Source organism: Peromyscus leucopus, chromosome 6 (assembly GCF_004664715.2).
Source record: "Peromyscus leucopus breed LL Stock chromosome 6, UCI_PerLeu_2.1, whole genome shotgun sequence".
Taxonomy (NCBI): domain Eukaryota; kingdom Metazoa; phylum Chordata; class Mammalia; order Rodentia; family Cricetidae; genus Peromyscus; species Peromyscus leucopus.
This window is the reverse complement of record NC_051068.1, coordinates 31,658,456-31,676,558: the sequence shown is the minus strand read 5'-3', so window position 1 is coordinate 31,676,558 and position 18,103 is coordinate 31,658,456. Positions and strand designations below refer to the sequence as shown.

The following is an 18,103-nucleotide window of genomic DNA, read 5'->3' as shown; positions in this document are numbered from 1 at the left end:
AGAGTTTGAGCAAGAGTTCATGAGTACTAGCAAGGACTTACTCTCTGGGTCTTAAAAACAAGTCACTCATTTGCCTTTTTCGTTCCACATGGGTGGGAATGACAGCTGCTGGGAAGCTGCAATGTTTCTGCCTGGTCATGCACAGTTCTGCAATATAATGCATAAATGTATAACAACAACTTGGGCTCGCTGGATACCTCTCGCTGGGCAGGAGGAAACGCAGCCAGCCTGGCGCGCTCCCGCGCGCTAGTGTGCGCGCGCGCGCACACGCACATACACGCGCACCGCGCGCTTCTCTCTCACGCGCGCGCGTACACACACACACACACACACACACACACACACACACTCACTCACACACGCGCGTGCGCGCGCACGGGTCAAAAGGTGATCCACTCCTGAGATTCCCCCCCAATCTTTGCTTTCCCTCCTCCTGGCAGGTCGGGCTTCCTAGCCTGGGGAGCAGCTGGGCTGGGGGACGGGGAGGGCGGAGGGTGTGTGTGTCGGGGGGAGTGGCGAGGGAGGCGGGAGCCGGGTAGGTGCGCGCCGCGCCCGCTCCCGCCCGGGGAGAGTCCGGGCCGGGTTTTGCGCCGGGTCCCCGGGCTCGTCTCACGGCCTCCAGCCGCCGCCGCTGCCGTGTTTACTGAGCTCGCGCGTCCTGATATCACTCCGCTGGCATGGAGGAGGAGGAGGAGGTGGAGGAGCGCGAGGAGGAGGAGGAGGCGGCGGCGGCGGCGGCGGCGGCGGCGAGCAGTTGATCATTGTGATGGTGGCGGAGGCGGCGGCGGCAGCGGCAGCCTGGCCGAGCGTTAGGGGCTGCTCTCCGCGCGGCGTTTCGCAAAGGACTTCAGCGATCTACTTTTGCAGTCGCCTCGGACTGTCCATGTGTTTACTTGCCCCAGCCCGAGGACTCGATGTCTAGGCTCCTGTGAAATGCAACTGAGCAGCCAAAGTACTTTGAGAACACGGGGCGGCATAAACACCAAAACTTTTTTGTGGAAGGAAAATGCAATAAGCAAGCTCGCCGTTTTCCGATGCGGCGTGGAGTGAGTGTATGTCGCGCGTGTCCGCACTGGAGGCACACGCTTGTGTGTGTACATGGGGTGTGTTTTTCGGTACGTAGGGAGAAAATGCTTGCCAACCACCGGAAACCTCCTGGAATTTATTAGAAAATAATGGATTATTAAAAGGAGGCAGGCGAGGAGCGGATCTCCCCTTGAGTTGCAAGCCTATCTGCTGCCGGCTCAGTTTGTTGGGATTCTATTTGTTGATAGGTGTCTGATGGTATTCAGATAACACCCCCTCTTTCCTTCCCTCGATCTTTACAGTTTTTTTTTTCAAGGAAACAACAACAAAAACCACCCCAAAATCTCTCCCCCTTTTTTTTCGCCCCGTGGGGATCGCTGTTTTCATCCATGTGCTTGCGTCTCCCCCGCGTTCCACTTAAACTATTTTAATCCTTGGACCCAAGGAGGAGGCTGATAGGGGGGGTGGATTAAAAAAAAAAGTTCGTCCAAAATAGTGTGCCCCGGGAGCAGGATGGGGGATTTCGCAGCCCCCGCTGCTGCCGCGAATGGTAGTAGTATCTGCATCAACAGCAGCCTGAGCAGCAACCTCGGCGGGGCCGGGATCGGCGTGAATACTCCCAATAGCACTCCGGCTGCTCCGAGTGGCAATCACCCCGCTACCGGTGGCTGCGGCGGCTCCGGGGGCCCCGGCGGCGGCTCGGCGGCCGTCCCCAAGCACAGCACGGTGGTCGAGCGGCTCCGGCAGCGTATCGAGGGCTGCCGGCGGCACCACGTCAACTGCGAGAACAGGTATCAGCAGGCTCAGGTGGAACAGCTGGAGCTGGAGCGCCGGGACACCGTGAGCCTCTACCAGCGGACCCTGGAGCAGAGGGCCAAGAAATCGGGCGCCGGCACCGGCAAGCAACAGCACCCGAGCAAAGCCCAGCAAGATGCGGAGGCTGCCTCGGCGGAGCAGAGGAACCACACGCTGATCATGGTGAGGGCGCACTGGGGCGCGCGTTGGGGGTCGGGGGCGTGGAGTTTCTGGCGTGGGGGTGTGAGGGTCTGATTTGCACCGGGGGTGAGTGGGGTGGGATGGAGCCGAAGGGTTAACGTCAACTTTTCTCAGGGTAAACGCTGTCGTTGACGCCGCTACCTGTTAATCTGTCAGGGTTGTCAGATTTGGGGAGGAGGGGATGAGAGAGAAGCCAGTCACGACTGCAAGGGGAGGAGGGAGCTTCGAGAGCGTTGGAGTGAGGCGCAGGAAAAGTTTCCCCCTCCTTGTCTTAGAAACGGATCCGAGTGAGAGTGAACCCGGGAGTAGAAACCACGCTGCTCCCCTCCGCGCCCCGCCTTCACCTCTCGCCTTGCCACCGCGCCTCCCCAGATCGGTCCCCCTTTCGCCCACCCCTCTCATCACATCCGTCGGCTGCAGGGAGAAATTGATGCCGTCGCACATTCTGAGTGGGCACCAGGCCCTTAACCCTTAGGAGGGAAAGGAAGAGTCCCTAGCTTCCTCTCCTTTGGGCTTGGGAAAGTCTGAGAGTTTTGTGAATGAACTTTGAAGTGGGTGAGATGCGAGCGAGGGTGGCTGCGCGCGCGTGCTCGTGGGGACGCGCGCGGATGCGGGGCGCGCGAGCGCTGCGCTCGCCGCTCGAGACCTGCGGCGGAGGCAGGCAGGGCAGGTGGGGCAGCCGCCAGGGGTCGAGAGGGACGCTCCTGGGTGGGAGCGAGGAAGCCAGGGCTGTGCCCTGACCCTGCCACTGCCGCAAGGCTTGGAACTGTCCCCCATCTTCTTCAACTTGCCCCCACCTCGCTCTCCGCCAACTTTCAGGCACCGAGTGTTGAGCCCGGAGGAGTGGAGGGGAGCAGGGAGGAGAAAGGCTTAAATGGCCGGGTGGGTGGGTTCGCAGGAGGATGCGCAGCCAATGGCTTAAGTGCTGGGGGGAGGAAGGGGCCGATCCCACCCCTAACCCGGAGGGTGGAATCCTTTCTCTTATCTCCTCTCCCGGGTTCTCTAGCTTTCCTCCTTGGGAGAGGAGGAGGTGGAGGCAGGAAGCTTGGAAAGGTGTCTGCCCTCCCTCCCCCCACTGTGTCTCCGGGTTCGGGGCCCCGGTAATGGCCATCTCTCCTAGGAGCGCGCCCCCTCTCCCCGGCGCGTCTCCACCGGCTGCGTGGGGCCGGGCGCCGGACGCCCTCTCCGTGTGCGTTCTGTGCATCGCGCACGTTCCGGATCTCCGAGCGCCAGGGGTGGTGCCAGTGTCGCCGGGCGCTCGGGCGGGCGGGCGGTGACAAAGAGCCGGCGTGGGGGAGGGGAGGCCGTGGAGCTCGCTCTCCCCCACCCCCCACCCCGCACGTGAAGAGGAACAATTTGTTTATCTTGGGCTTCAAGAATCCTTCCCTCCTCCCTGCTCTCCTTGGCCCCTCCTCCCTGCCCTCCCTCTTCTGCGCGCTCCAGCCCAGTCCCGCCGGCAGCGCCCTCCTCCTATCCTCTTCTCCCTCCCCGGCCTCCCTCTCCATTCCACCCCTCCGGCCCTCCCTCCCCTCCCTCTTGGAACGCGGCCGTGGGGGAGGGAGCGGGAGGCGCTTTGTCCGCCTGGCGGCCCTGCGCAGCCCCGGGGACCGCCCAGCGCCTCCGGCCCTGCCCCCTCCTCCGCCTCAGGCCACCAGCGCGGTCCCAGAGTCTTCTAGGGAGCTTCTCGCTTACAAACAGGAAGCTCCAAACCACGGCCACACTGGCTTTTTTTTTCCCCGATTGTACCCTGAGCTGGGACGAGACCGGCGTATTGACTGTAGCTGGGGGACCCAGGTGGCACCCGTGTTCATAGCAGTCCCCCAGCCCCCTCCCTGCCCTCGCCCTCAGTCGTGGGAGGTTCACTTAGCGACCCCGAGGCTGGAATAGAATAAGCCAGGCATCGAGGAGTCCATCCTTGCCCACCCCCAACCCCCTTTAGTGTTTGCACACCTCCTGCTCCCTAATTGCATCGAAACGGACTTTTTGCGTGAGGTTCCAAAATTCCCGTCTTCTGATACAGTTTACGACCATTGGGGATGGTACTGAACGTCTGTAGAACAAAAGCCACAGTCCTTTTTAGAGACCTGGTACGGAGGCGAGAGGAGTAGAGTTAGGGACCAGAAAGTTTTGTCTCTGGGCTGTGTCGTCCTTTAGCATCCTTTGATGATGGAAGGAGGGTCGGGTGGGGGCGCCGCTGTGTTAAGACACCCGCAGGTAGAAGCCAGCCTGCATTCTGAGGTTACCTAGGAGGCAGCTCGCCCCAACCAGGATTTAACTTCAAAATGAAAATATAAAGCTTATTTGAATAGATGAAGACAACAGCTATAAATTTCAAAATGAATCCTACTTTAGTAAGTTAACAACAAATAGACATGAAAAACGATTGCCTGAAAATCAAATTTTTCTGTCAGTTTTCAATAATTTAGCTTATTGACTTCTAGAAATAGCAAAGCCATGTGCAAAACAGTATATTCTAGCTTCTCCTGAATCGTAAGCATCTCACGGGTGCCCGTATGACGTACATGTGATGAGTGGAATGAAAATAAACCGCTTTAATCCCAAGCAAAGACTTGTGTGTAGATTCTGTGCACAGAGAGAAAAATTAACATTGTAACCATCCTTTACAGGTTAAATTTTCCTGTAAAATAATTAGTTTCAGAATTCACATCCTCCTCTAAGATGGAAAAATACTTTAAGCTTAGCCTATCTATGAAATAATAATAATAAGAAAAAACCCTTTAAGACAGGTTACTAAGAAAATGTGCCTCTTCGTTTTCTCGAATTGACTGCTGGATTATACTGGTACTCCGGTGAGGCACAGAGCAATTAAATTTAGTTCTCGGATTGGACTCACTATTTGGAAAGCCCTAAAGAAAAATGATCAAGCACAGCCAAACCACAGTGATGATAAAAATAAAAGCGAATAGGATTCTTCTCTGTTTTATTGCTATTGTTTACCTTCTTAGGACCAATATGTCCAAAGTACTAAATATCGATTGATTCTTTCTGCCTGGCGTGGGTTAAGGGGACACACACACACACACACACACACACACACACACACACACACACACACACACACACACACACACAGATCAGCAAGCCAAAAGCAGCCGGAGGTGGTAAGCAGCAGTCTTTGCCGGTTCTAGACTGTTTCAGATGGCTGTGGGTTCTCTGTAGTCTGGTGCATAGAGCAGTCAGCACTCCTAGGTTAGAACATACACTGCTTCAAGTGACAGGTCCTTTCTAGACACGGGTAACCTCGATCCGGAAGTCAGCCTCTCCCATTTTATTTTTACAGAGCCCTCCCTCCCCCAAGACTCCTTGGTTCCTTGATGAGAGCTATTGACTTTAGGAATTTAAGAATCTCAATGTTTTCCAATGGTGTCTTTTCCCAAGACCTATTTCTGGTAGCAAAATATGTTCCTTGCAGCACTAGGAACAGGATCTGAGTCCAGTGTTAAGATATGTTTTGATTTTCAAACCCAAAGATTGATTGACTGGACAAAGATGTTATCAGAGACATCAGAAAGCACATCAATGTCATGTTGACAGTCTCAAAATGGCGGTAGTCTTATTCACCTGGAGACCTGTACTGTGTCTGGTCTTTCCCTGTCGCCGACCTCACGATTTATAGACAGTTTGGAGAGTGTGTAAATCTGTGTGACCCATGCTCTGAAGAGTTCGGAGCATAGAATTCATTTGATAATATATGTATTAATCACTGAGTATTGGATGTAACTGTACCCCATCCCCAAACGTTCCCATCCATCCTTGGAATAGATCCAGGAAATGCCAATATACTAGCTCACTGCTGAACTTCCTTCTCAATGAATCCTGTTTGCCTTTTAAATTTTTATTTTATTTTTGTGGTAACCTTTCCGGCTTTCCTGTCTGGCTGCTGTCATGGGTGAGAGGGATGGTTTTTGCCAAACCTTCCCATCGCCTGACCTAGTGTGTCTTAAGTTCATGAGAAAACTGAACTTTTTATTCCTTCATCCTCAGCAATATGGTGTTCTTTGCTTTAAATCTCCGGAAGCATTGTTTCCAGGTAGCAATACATGTAATCCTGTTTTAGTCTTTGGTCATGGTACATTTTATTTAGTGCAGAGTGGCCAGCAGTCAGCCTGCAGAGTAGAACTTCACTTAGTTAATCATTAGTCATAATCTACAAAATGAGATTCAGGCAGAGTCCCTTCCCAGGTAAAGCTGACGCTCAAGTAGGTAGGATTCTTGATACTCCCCCATCCTGTCTTTTTAGAATCAGGAGGACAAACTAGATATTTTTTAGATTTTTCTGCCTCATTAATATAAGAGAAATGAGCATTTTCCGGTCACTGTTCAGTTTCTGTAGGAGAGATGAGGATCATGGGCAGTCAGGTTTCCTTACATTGAGTTTCTTTCTACCTAAGCCTGTGAGACTCACAGTTGGCTGCTAGATTTCCCAACAGGGCTTTTCATGGTTGAGATAAGAGTGCTTAGCAAGCATTCCCTTTGCTCCTGTACCCCTCTCCCCAGGATCTAGTATAATAAAAAAATTTGCATGGTACATAGTAATTTTGGGATGTATTCAAAGCATTTGGACTTTGTGGATGCTCCTTGAGGAGTTTTCTGTGGGTGATGACTATTCTGTTTGCTTTCCAGTAGTTCTTTTGCTGTACTCTGACCTAGACTTGATGATAGCCAAAGCCTGCTTTTTTGAATGCTACCCACCATAGAGAAGTGTGGAGTCAATCAGAGATCCAGCTCTAACAGAGAAACAGGTTGCAAACCCGCTCTCCAGGTTCTCACAGTGTCTGCCTGAAGTCTCAAACAGTGGTTCATGTTTACTCTGTTGTGGAAGAGCGCAGAGTTGGGTGTGTGGAGCCCGTGGCTACCTGCTTTCCTTCTCTGCCCTGCTGCGCCGGCCTTCTCTTTCTCTTGCTCTTCAGCACTTTTATCACAAACTGGGAGGGAGCCACAAGCAGAGGAAGAATTAACTCAGGTGCTTCTGGCTGTCACGACTAATGAGACAATTGGATATGACATCATTTTGGATTAGTGTGGATTTGATTTTATACACAATGTTTACCCTTTCTTAGCACAAATAATATAGCGTAAACTGAATTTTCAGCTTTTTTCTTTCTTTTTTAAAAGATTTATTTATTATGTAATCAGTATTCCCTGCAGGCCAGAAGAGGGCACCAAGTCTCATTACAGGTGGTTGTGAGCCACCACGTGGGTGCTGGGAATTGAACTCAGGACCTTTGGAAGAGCAGTCGGTGCTCTCAACCATCTCTCCAGCCTGAGTTTTCAGCTTTACTTATTGCATAGTACTGATACACAGTCTGTGTAGTACTTCACAGAAATTAAATTACTAATTGTATTTGAATTTGCATGACAATGTATAGTCTTCATAGGTTTCCTTGTTATTGTAGCTTATTTCAAGGGTATAACAGATTGCTATTAAATCAATAGTCTTTATGTCAGCCACTTAGCAGTTTCAGGCCCTCTATCTTCCCTTCCTGTGATATTTTGAGAAAAATGTTATGGTTTATTCTCCTGTTATTTCAAACTCATTTGACATTGGTATTTGAAGGCGCACGTGGGGTGGGTGGTGATTGCTAGTAAGATTTTTGTTGTTGTTACTGCCTTTTGTTTTTCTGAGGCAGGGTTTCTCTATGTAGCCCTGGCAGTCCCTGAACTCCCTCTGTAGACCAGGCTGGCCTTGGATCAGAGATCCGCCAGCCTCTGCCTCCCGGGGATTAAAGGCGAGCACTACCAGGCCTGGAACTGGTCAAGTTTTAAGTCTTTCCAAATTAAGTGTTCATTAAGAAAACAGCATGTATCTGAAACAGACATGTCCGAAAGTTCATTATTTAGGTTTGTGAGATGGGAATACAGCTTCAGGTAATCGGCTGTCGCCAAGAAGCGATTAATTCTCCTTCACCTAAGTTGGTTTTTGTTTAAATCTAAGAACATTCAGAGAAAAATAAAATAAGAGTGGATAAACTACTCATAAAATGGAGTTGGGGTTTGCTGTTTAATAAATACTTAGAAATCACAGGGTTCTGCTTAGTAGGGGCAACAAAGGAAAATACATTTTATTTTCATTTTTGAAGGCTATCTGGCTGTTCTCTCTGACAAATGCTAGAGAGGTTCTTGAATCCCTTTCTCTATTTGAGAAAGAAACTGTGTTCCCCGAGGGCCACATGTGCACAAGCAAAAGAAAAAGAACGACTGATACGGCTTTTTGTTTGTTTGTTTTAAAGGCTGGCGTACTGTTCTTGGGGAACTTAATAAAAACCGCAAAAGTCTTGCAGTACTTCCTCCGACTTAAGGAAAGTGATTCCTTAAGGATCCCTTAGGCACCGCCTTTTCATTCTGTCAGACTTCCCATTGGCTGCGAGGGACCTTATGTTGAAATGGAATCTTTTAAAATACTAATAACTGACCTTCATCCCCTTCAGCGTTTCCTTAACAACTAGAGAACACTTCAATGAAATATTTAATTTTACTCTAACAACTTCCAGACTTTCCTTTCTAACCCCTTAAACGCCTATCCAGGTGGTTAGCATCTGGCTCTGTAATGTTGCTTGAACGCGGACCTCTCTGTCCTCAGCTGTGTTGGCATTTGCTTCTGCCTAGGAGGAAAGGATTAGGGTAAGTGGTGTTTGCTCCCCACCCCCCACCCCCCACCTCCGGACACTTCTTTCCCATCAAGGGAATGGGCTGGTGGACACAAGCTATCCTGGTTGTGTAGCCAGCCAGCCCTTCATACCTGTGACTGGGACAGATGAGGATGATGCCAGCTCTGAAAGACAAAGTCTATCCCCGTTTTCCTCCCAGGGGTCAGTCAGTTTTCTACCTTTGATTGACAGATGTCGGGTGTAGTAACCCAGAGACTGTGAATGAATCTGAAGGGGCTGCTACCCAGTGAGAGCTATAAGCAGCTGGAGGGAGGTCAGCTATGCAGAAAGACTGAGCAGATTCCAATAGCAGGGGACAGTAGACACGGAGGAACAGATGGAGGAAAAATAGTGGGTCTTGATCATTTGTAGTTAATAACAGTGGGGCGTGGGTAGTTGGAGTTACCAGGTAAAGTATGCTTTAAATGGTGTATCCTCATCCACACCTGAAACTTTTGATTGTTGTAATTTAGAGGTGCTACAGTTGTCTCCATGGTAGGAACCAGGCGTTTTGACTGGGTATCCTGCAAATAACACTATGGTGGTTAGTTGGGGTTTTTTGTTTGTTTTTGTTTTAATTTGACACAGAGCAGGGTCCTCTGGGGAGAGGGAACTGCCGCCAAGAAAAGGCTTCCATCAGATGGCCTGTAGGCAAGCGTAGGGGCCATTGTCTTGCTTGATGGTTCATATGGAAGGGCCCAGGCTTTTGTAGGCAGTGTCACCCCGGGCACTTAGGCCTAGGCTGTAATAAAAAGCAGGCTAAGCAAGCCAGAGGGAGCAAGTCAGTAAGCAGTGTTCCTCCGTGGCCACTGCTTCAGTTCTTGCCTTGAGCTCCTACCCGGGCTTCCCTCCACGATGGCCTAGAACTTGTAAGCTGTAATAACCCTTTTCTCCCCAAGTTGCTTTGGGTCACAGTGTTCATCACAGCAGTAGAAAGCAAATTAATACATGTTCATGATTAAGAATTCACCTGGTCCAGAATGTTGGTGCTGCTGGGCTTGGGAAACCCTACTTTGACCAAGAAGCTTCCGTGGAGGAAGGAAAGAGAGGGCATGGGGATGGATTTATGGATGCCTTGTGGTTTTACCCACAGTTTCTTTGTAACACATTTGTTGCTAAGAGTGAGAGCCGTGGCAGGGCTGTGATGAGGTGGAAAGGGGGTGATGCTTGGGTTCCAGCTCTGTCCCGCTCACTGGGGATTTTGTAGCTTTTCACTTCAGGATTGTTGGCACTGTCTCCTTGCCTGTCTCAAAAGCAATGAGTGTCTTTCTCACACTTCATGGCATCATGGTGAGGATCAAATGTATCAGTGAGGCAAGGGTCTGCCACGCCCCTTAGCTGCATTTTCATGGTGGACTTTGGCTTCGCCCGTTACCTCCTGCCCAAGTGCACCCTGAGAATAGAACACCATGAGGCTTAACCTAGCCCAGCATCTGCATGAACTGAGATCTAATGAGTTCCAAGTGGACCACTGCTGCAGGTTGGACACTCTTGTAGCCACTGGGAACTCCATGGTGAAGGATACCCTTGTCCTCATTGGAGGACGAGAGCACATAGTTCAAGAAGTATTATTTGTGGTTCTGTTAGATATATTCCTATTCCTGGGAGCAATAAACTAACATTTAGGAAAACCCCAAGGATGATACATTCTTTCTATCTTCTAAGCGTTGATCTCTATAGCAAGCTTCCTTCCTCCCTCCCTCCTTTTTTGGAGGCAAAGTCTTCAATAGCTTTGGCTGGCCTTGAACACACTATGTACCCGAGGAAGTTTTTGAATTCCACCTTCAAAGTGTGGGATTCAGGTGTGTGCTGCCACACCGTGCTATAGTTCACATTTCTCCAAACAAGTATTTTTGGGGCATGAGCCACTGGCTTGTTGCGGTGGATGAGGGCGTGATTGCTGAAGCTGATGGATTTCGTTTTCACCTTCTTTTTCTTTCTGACTAGGTGGCGCTTGTAGCATCATGATCATAACGTCACGTGGGGGCTTCAGACAAAAGGAGAGCACTTAGCTGCAAGCAGGCAGGGAGGTGCTAGGGTTGGAAACCATGCAGGTGGAGAGCCGTGGGTGGAGCGGAGTGTGTAGAGATGGAGGGGGCGAGAGGACCCCTGACTGAAAATATCTGAAGGGCTGTCGCTCAAAGAAAGGTTGAGAGATGCCCCTTTAGGCCTCAAGGGGTAAACTGAGGATCCGTGGTTGGCAGTTATTAGAAGCCAGGTTTTAGCGTAATATGTATTTTAAAAACCAATTTTATGGAAATGAAAGGTGTCCCGAGATGGAATGGGCTGCCTTGGTGAGTGACAGTGTTCCCTCAAGGGCTTTAGAATTGGCTGGAGCGTGGGAGAAGGAGCAGGGAGTCTGTCTCGTTATTCACGTTTATGCCCTTGTGCTTCTGAAAGGACCTATCTGTGATAGGAGGAGCGCAGAATGCTGCTTAAATACATCACTAAACGAAAGCAAACAATAAGAAAGGCCTGATTTCCTTCCCATTCACCAAACTGTTCAGTCTCCATGATTTCGTACGTCTGTCTTGTCTTCCTGTCACCAGTTGTATGTAACTACGTGTTAGATTTTTTACGTAATTGGAATCATATTGCATTATTATCCTAAAATAAATCCTTCCCCATTTAAACAGATAGGTACTCTGCAGTTTCTATACACACACACAACACACACACACACACACACACACACACACACACACACACATATATGAGGGCTCAGTGGGTAAAAGTGTTTGCTGCCGAGCCTGGCGATGACCTGAGTTCAATCCCTGGGACCCGCATGCTGGAAGAAGAGAACTGACCCCTACAAGTTGTTCTCTGACCTCTGCATGCACCATGAACGAATGCACATACACACAATAACTACATCTAATTCAACAACAACAAACCCACAGAAACCAAAGTCTCCTGTGTTCCTGGCTGGCCTGGAATGCGCTAAGTGGCCAAGGATGAGCTTGAACTTCATGTTCTCCTGCCTCTGCCGCCAAAGTGCTGGGATTATGGGCATGGGTATGCCACACATCTGGCTGATACAGTGCTGGGAATCAAATCCAGGGTTTCCTGCATTCTAGGCACGCTCTCAACCAGCTGAGTCCATCTTCAGCCCTGGGTGTTATGATTTAGCCGTCTGCCTCATGAGGTGTTCCTAGAGCCTCAACTCGTTCCTTTATGATGATTATGAATGTCCCACAGCACGGTGTAAGAGCCTCTGTTGGTAGACTTGGTGACTGATTTCTCCATTTTGGTTTTGCTTGCTTGCTTGTTTCTTTTTGAGGCAACAATCTCATATCCCCCTCCTCGGGTTTTGGCAATTAAATGTTGCAGTCCCTTATCCACACATCCCTTGTATACATTGGAGAATTTCTGTAGTGAAGATGACTTTTCTGTGTATATAATGAGTATAAGCAGCCGATAGAAAGTTTCTCAATGCAACATGGTTTTATATGGCTTATTACAGTGCACCGTAGGACCAATGATAATTCTGCGTCTTTAAACAGTATAGTTTTTAGGGGTGGTGAGATCACTCAGTGGGTACAAGCTCTTCCTGCCAAACCTGTCTTCTTGAATTTGATTCCTAAGACCCATGTGATGGAAGAAGAGAAGTGACTGACCTTAACAAAATAAATAAATCGAACTGTAAATAAGAATGTACACAGGGGCTGGAAAGATACGTTTCCAGTGGTTGAACATGGGCTGCTGCCGCTTTGCCAGAGTGATCGGCCCATCCCCAGGTCAAGGTTCCCTCTTTAGGCATGTCGTGAGTGCCTCGGAGCAGGATCTGACAGCTCACCCACTGCCCCTGTACTGGTAACAGTTCCCTAGGGATGAGTACCAGATCAGTGGTTACGCACATCACAGAGCGAGACGATTCTGCTGCACAAAATCGAATAACCTCGAATCAGAGAGTCAAGCGAATATACACAAGGAGCAGTTGTGAGAAATCCAAAAGATAACCTAAGGGGTCCTACTGATAAGACAGACATGTGTTTCCTGAATATCACTCAGAAACATAGGTAGTTTCTACTCCAACCTTGTGTCATAGCTCAAGTTCTCTTATGTCCTCCACACCCACGAGCGCTTGATTCCCTGCTTTTACTACTTTGTTAAGGTCATCCCACCTCCAGTTCAGATTTCTATCTCTAATGTCTCAAATGGATGAACAATGGCGCTGTCGAAATGAGTCAAAAGCATGCTACCTACCACTGAGCCTACAGACAAAGACCTAAGAGTCGTTTGGCTATGTAAAAGCTTATGGAACCTTAATGATACTGTTAATGTAAAAAGGTTGTTCTGCCACACAGGGCGATTTCTTCATCTCTCTGTAATCCTAAAGTGAGCTTCGCTGCCAATCTACCTGGCCTTTTGCGCACTCCCTTGGTAGTTGTATCTCCAGTCTGGCGCTGGCAATGTGAATGGCGGCTGGCGGGTCGGTTGTGTGTAGTTCTGGGGTGGTTACACAGTGGAATGTGAATTTGCTCGTCATTATTAAACCGCGGGGTATCTATGGGTGTCCTAGTTAACAAACGTGGTCGATAAAAGCATCTTTAAAGTCATACTCGCAGTAGGCTGCCTCAGCTTCCTACGTGTTATTTGGAGCAAACCTGACCAATTATGTCGTTCTGGTAAAAATTTTGGTAATACACAGCGTTGAGCCAGCCAGCATCTGGGAAATTAGCTGCACATATTCAGAAATACTCGGCATCGCTACCATAAGCCCCTGACAGCATGAAAAAGTTCATCGCACAACAGCAGAATCCAACATTTGCCTCCTATCAACGCTCATCGACAACTTATAATAGAACGTCGCAGTCTGGATACACGTATATCAACACCTTATGGTGCCTTTGCCCTTACCAGACCCTTCGACTGAAGTCAAATGAGCACTCCTTTTGTGTTCAACCGTGGCTGAGCGTTCTTAATTGCATCTTCTAGGATTGTGCCCTTCCCTGGGCTCAACAGGAGCTATCTTCGGCAAGCCCCATTATTTCTACAGACCTATGTTCTCACCAAAGGGATAAGGCCTAATTTCGCAATGGCATTGCCTGGAGGGACGCAAGTATGAGTTTGAACAGAGCCAACCTTGAGGAACTGGCGCTGTAGGCTCTGTTCTGACGCTCCTGGCCTCACTTACCTGCGACCGCTGGGATTCTCTAACTGTCTTCTTACCACCCGTCGTCTTATTAAATCTTTCGTCAGGGTGACAGAGGAAATTAAACACCTTGAGACAGTGAAAGGCTGCAGAGAGGTGACCAAGTAAAGAACAACCAGAGGTACACGCCATGTAGGACTGAATGGGGTATCTGCCTTCTTTACCTTCCTCTATCCAAGTAAAGTTTCCATCGCAAACTAGCGTCCATACTACCAGCCTTCATAACTGACGATAGGCGCGTAGTCTCTTCCGTTCTCCCAGTGTTTATGTGTGCTGGTTATAGTGCAGGCAACACATGGTCATCGTGCTGATATGCTCACTACAGACAACTTTCAGAGATCCAGTGACACTTTTGAAGCAGCTCATTCTATGAGAGTTGCTAATTGTATTTGCTTTACTCGAGAAAAGTGTCTATAGCTCGGCGCGGAGCTTGAAAGAGGATCAAGCTGGTTGAAAACAAGCCGGAGGAGGAATCACGCTGAGACTGCGAGCGATCTGCACCTGAGCTTGAACCCCCAGGACACAGCACAAAGCACTAGAGAGAGTCACAAGCGACTATCCGCTGGATGATTGTCTGCTGCTCTATAATCTTCTTCCCTCATTTCGTTCTCTCTAATCTAATCCTTATCTTGCTCATTTCTTTTCGTTCGGTTCCGTTCTTTCTTATCTTGGTCCTTTCTAATGATTATCATTATTGCTACGCTTTTTACCTCTAGTCTTTCCTTGCCCACTCTTAGCCCTTGCTATCCCATCGCCTTCCTAATTCATTGCCTTATCCTTCTTATATCACGAACAATCCCTCCTCTGCTCTCTCCCTGCGCTCGGCCGTTCCTGCTCCTCGCTGCTCTTGCGACACTCCATCTATTGTCAGTTTTCACCTTCGGTGTCGTCTCATCTCTCTACTTCTCTGGCTTGCAATGTCTTGCTAAGTCTTGCAAGACGGTCTAGAGACACACTTGTATGTATGGGCAGGCTATCAGCATGTCATTCTTCTCCACAATGCCCGACTGAAGAGCCCTCCAAGGGATTCGAATAACTAACGAGGCTCATGCCAGCCAAGCTCATGGCAGCAACTATCCCCTGATGCCCATAATTTTGTGTGTTTGGTTGTTTGTAGCTGTGATTGTGTGTGTGGTGTTTAACCTGTCAGAGTACGTTCTTATCTTATTGCGGAAGCATCATAAGATGTCTGTGCTATATGAGAAAGCAGAGCACATGTATGTTTCAAAATATACTAATTTCCATCATTAACGAGAAAAAGAGCTTCTATCACAACCCGATACTCAGTTACAACAACGGTCGTGACAGGATACTACACCTACCCCTTGCGATACTACGAAAACAGACGATATAGAGCGCGCGACCGAACGATGCTATACACACAGTTTCTCACGTCAGAAACAAGAGAGAGCTTGGAAGTCAATATGCCGAAACGATAGCGTTCGCGCACCCTTCTTCTTCTCTAAAAAGACTATTGTTAAGCTACATGTTCCCCTAGTCGTTATTCTTTCTCTTACTTACTTTTGTGGTTTTGATTCTGTGTCTTCCTTACTTGGAGGTATTTTTTTTTATCTCCACGAATCAGCTGATGGAGCACACACGTCCACAGGTGTACAACGATGTCTTGACGTTGGTTGAAATAGAACCCTTCTACTCTGTATGCGATCTGGAAGCATAGACATTGGTTGACAACGCAAATGTACTTTCTAGTATATCTAGTAAATACTGAGAATATATTTAAATAGCTCCTGAGTTATACATGAAAACACATTTTCTTTTGCGTGTCTTCATCTTTTCTTCAGATCCGCTCGTCCGCACAACGAGACCCACGCGCCTTGTTGCTTGACTAGCAAGGCGACCTGAGGGACAACACTCTTGATCTACAAAAAATCCCCAACCAACCTACCACCCACATTTCAACAGGCATCTGAAGATTTATGACTGTGTTGATGACGTCTAACTTCTATAGCCCCTTAAAAACCATTTCTCTACATTTGAGTCCAGCCGGTAAAATAATGACCGCATTGAGACAACCTTTATATAAAAAAAAACTAAACTTTAGAAAAATAGTATGCGCTTCAGAATGATTACTAATCTGTCTTAATTTTTTTGAGAGATAGTCTGTGTCTAGGTTCGAGGAACCTAAGTTCAGAGACCGATATAAAAAAGTTAAGTCAACGAGCCAGGTAGGGGATTAACGTATCTACGTTGAGATGCACACACGGTCACCTCTGTATGAGTGCATTTCCGAGGATAGGGGTCACATCTACTTCAGACGTCTTCAGCTACTTGTAGAGGTATCACGACTAAAAAAGAATAGAGACGTCACGCTCTGCATATATTTTTTGTCATGTACCTAATGAGGTGACTTTCCGAGTTGCAATTTTCCACGAGACTGCCTCGGCCTCCTGTCCCCTGCCTCTGGGGGAGCAGAGTGTGTGGCTGTGAGAGCCAGCGGAGGGCTTGATTGAACCCCCAGGTGCTGTTTTCCTTCAGTCAGCTCAGGCGGTTCCTCACCTCGGGGTGATGTGTGCAGACCTTTCACATCTAGCCTTAACCCCTTACCCCCCACCCCCACCCCGGATCCCTGGATGTCGGGTAAACAGTGGCTTTTACACAAGAGGCAACTTTCTCAGTTTAGAAGTTGTTATGGCTGAGTGGTTGAAAATGTGTTCTGTCGCTTCACTAGGAATTTCTCAATGGTGTGCAGCTGCTTTTGAATTTTTAAAAACGACGTTCTTCTTCCTTAATGAGGCCTGGAGAAGATTGTTTCAGATTGGGACTTGGTGCTGCCTCCTCAGAACGCCCTGCAGGAGTATCTGAGAAAGGTTTTGGCAAATGAGCAGAAATAATTTTCACACGCAAATTTTATTTATCGGAATGGAATGTATCTGTCGTCCACAGTGAAGCAGATGCAAAGGGGATTTTTGATGGTCACAGAGGAGGCCGTTTGGCAGCAGATGTATCTGGCACCCAGGCTGTTGAAATCCAAGAGGTGTGTTTTCAGCGTTTGGTTTGATCTCATTCTTAGATTTAAAGGACTGATGGGAATCATTCAGGGGCTTTTAGTAACTTTCAAATTTGTGGCCAAGATTGGAATTGGAACATTCCAGAATATGAAACAATACCCCTAATGGTGGTATGTGCTTTTCAGAAGCCGGCCTCGGTTCCCTCCTCTGGGGCTCAGGTTGTTTGCATTGACCGCTGGGGTCGGCTGCACATTCACGTTGATCCGTCCTGTCCGTCCTCCGGAGTGTCAATGCACTGCAGATCTGTGACGTTGGTTCCTTGCCTCTTAACTCCCGCAGGAGCTCCTGGGGTTGGCTCTTGGGTGTGGGCACCGCCATATATGGACGAGGAAAAGGGGCTGGCAGCCTGTGGTAGTCTCTTCTCCTTCTCAAGTCATCTTCATTCCCCTGTTAGCAGAGAGAGTGGGTACTTGGAGTAATTATTTATGGCTGTCTTTCCCCACACAGTGCAGCATACACACTCCGCTCCCTCGGTCAACTTTGGGTAATCTGTGTGTTTATGATACACTGAAGAGCAATAGATTGGAGGAGAGATAATTACCTCTGACAGACTTACAGAAGCGGGAGTGTAAGAGGCAGCCACTAGAAGACTGCCTACGAAGAGGATGCCGTTACTACGCCTGGGGAGAACCAGCCTCACAAGAGGGTCTCTCCCTTGTCGAGAGTCAGAGCCTGAGAGGTAGCGCCGGTGATAAAATGAAGCAATAATGTCCGTCGATTTTCTTCTTCGAGTCAGACATTTTTCATAGTTTAACAATATCGCCCTTTTAATTTTCAAAATAAGACTTTTCAGGGGGGGAGGAATTCAAGGCACTTGGTGCGAGAGGAAGAAATAGCAAGGCAGCTGTTGGGGTTAAAATCCTGGGCTGCGCACCGCGCCCTTTAACGTCTGGGAATTACCCGTTAGTTTTGAGGACACTAACAGCCATCTGATTTTAAAGAATGGTTTCCCTTTCACTTTGGTGGCTCATATAGTTGGGGAAGTGACCTTCAAGACTATGATTCAGTGAGTGTTCACTTGACTTCCTCCTTGTCCCTCCCAGTGTGGGCCGTCTTTACCACGGTGAATAGTCTCAACATCTGGAAAAGAGATTCATGGTGGGGTGGCTTACCCTACTACTATCTACCTAACTTTCTCATTTCTGGATTAATAAGAAAACTTGGAAGCAAATAAGAGATTGGGGTCTGGGCTTACAGCTCAGTTGGTCAGAGTGCCTGCTTAACATGTG

At 48.6% G+C, this 18,103-nt stretch overlaps 1 protein-coding gene across 2 annotated transcripts in view; it reads left to right on the top strand.

Moving 5' to 3' along the window:
• The first annotated feature begins 771 nt into the window (after positions 1–771).
• Positions 772–18,103, top strand: part of Maml3 (mastermind like transcriptional coactivator 3) — a 430,517-nt gene continuing 413,185 nt past the window's right edge. For both annotated transcript variants that reach the window (XM_028873345.2, XM_028873344.2), the window contains exon 1: positions 772–2,004. In XM_028873345.2, the coding sequence (XP_028729178.1) occupies positions 1,540–2,004 (465 nt within the window). In that variant the 5' untranslated portion in view covers positions 772–1,539. The remainder of the gene's footprint in view (positions 2,005–18,103) is intronic.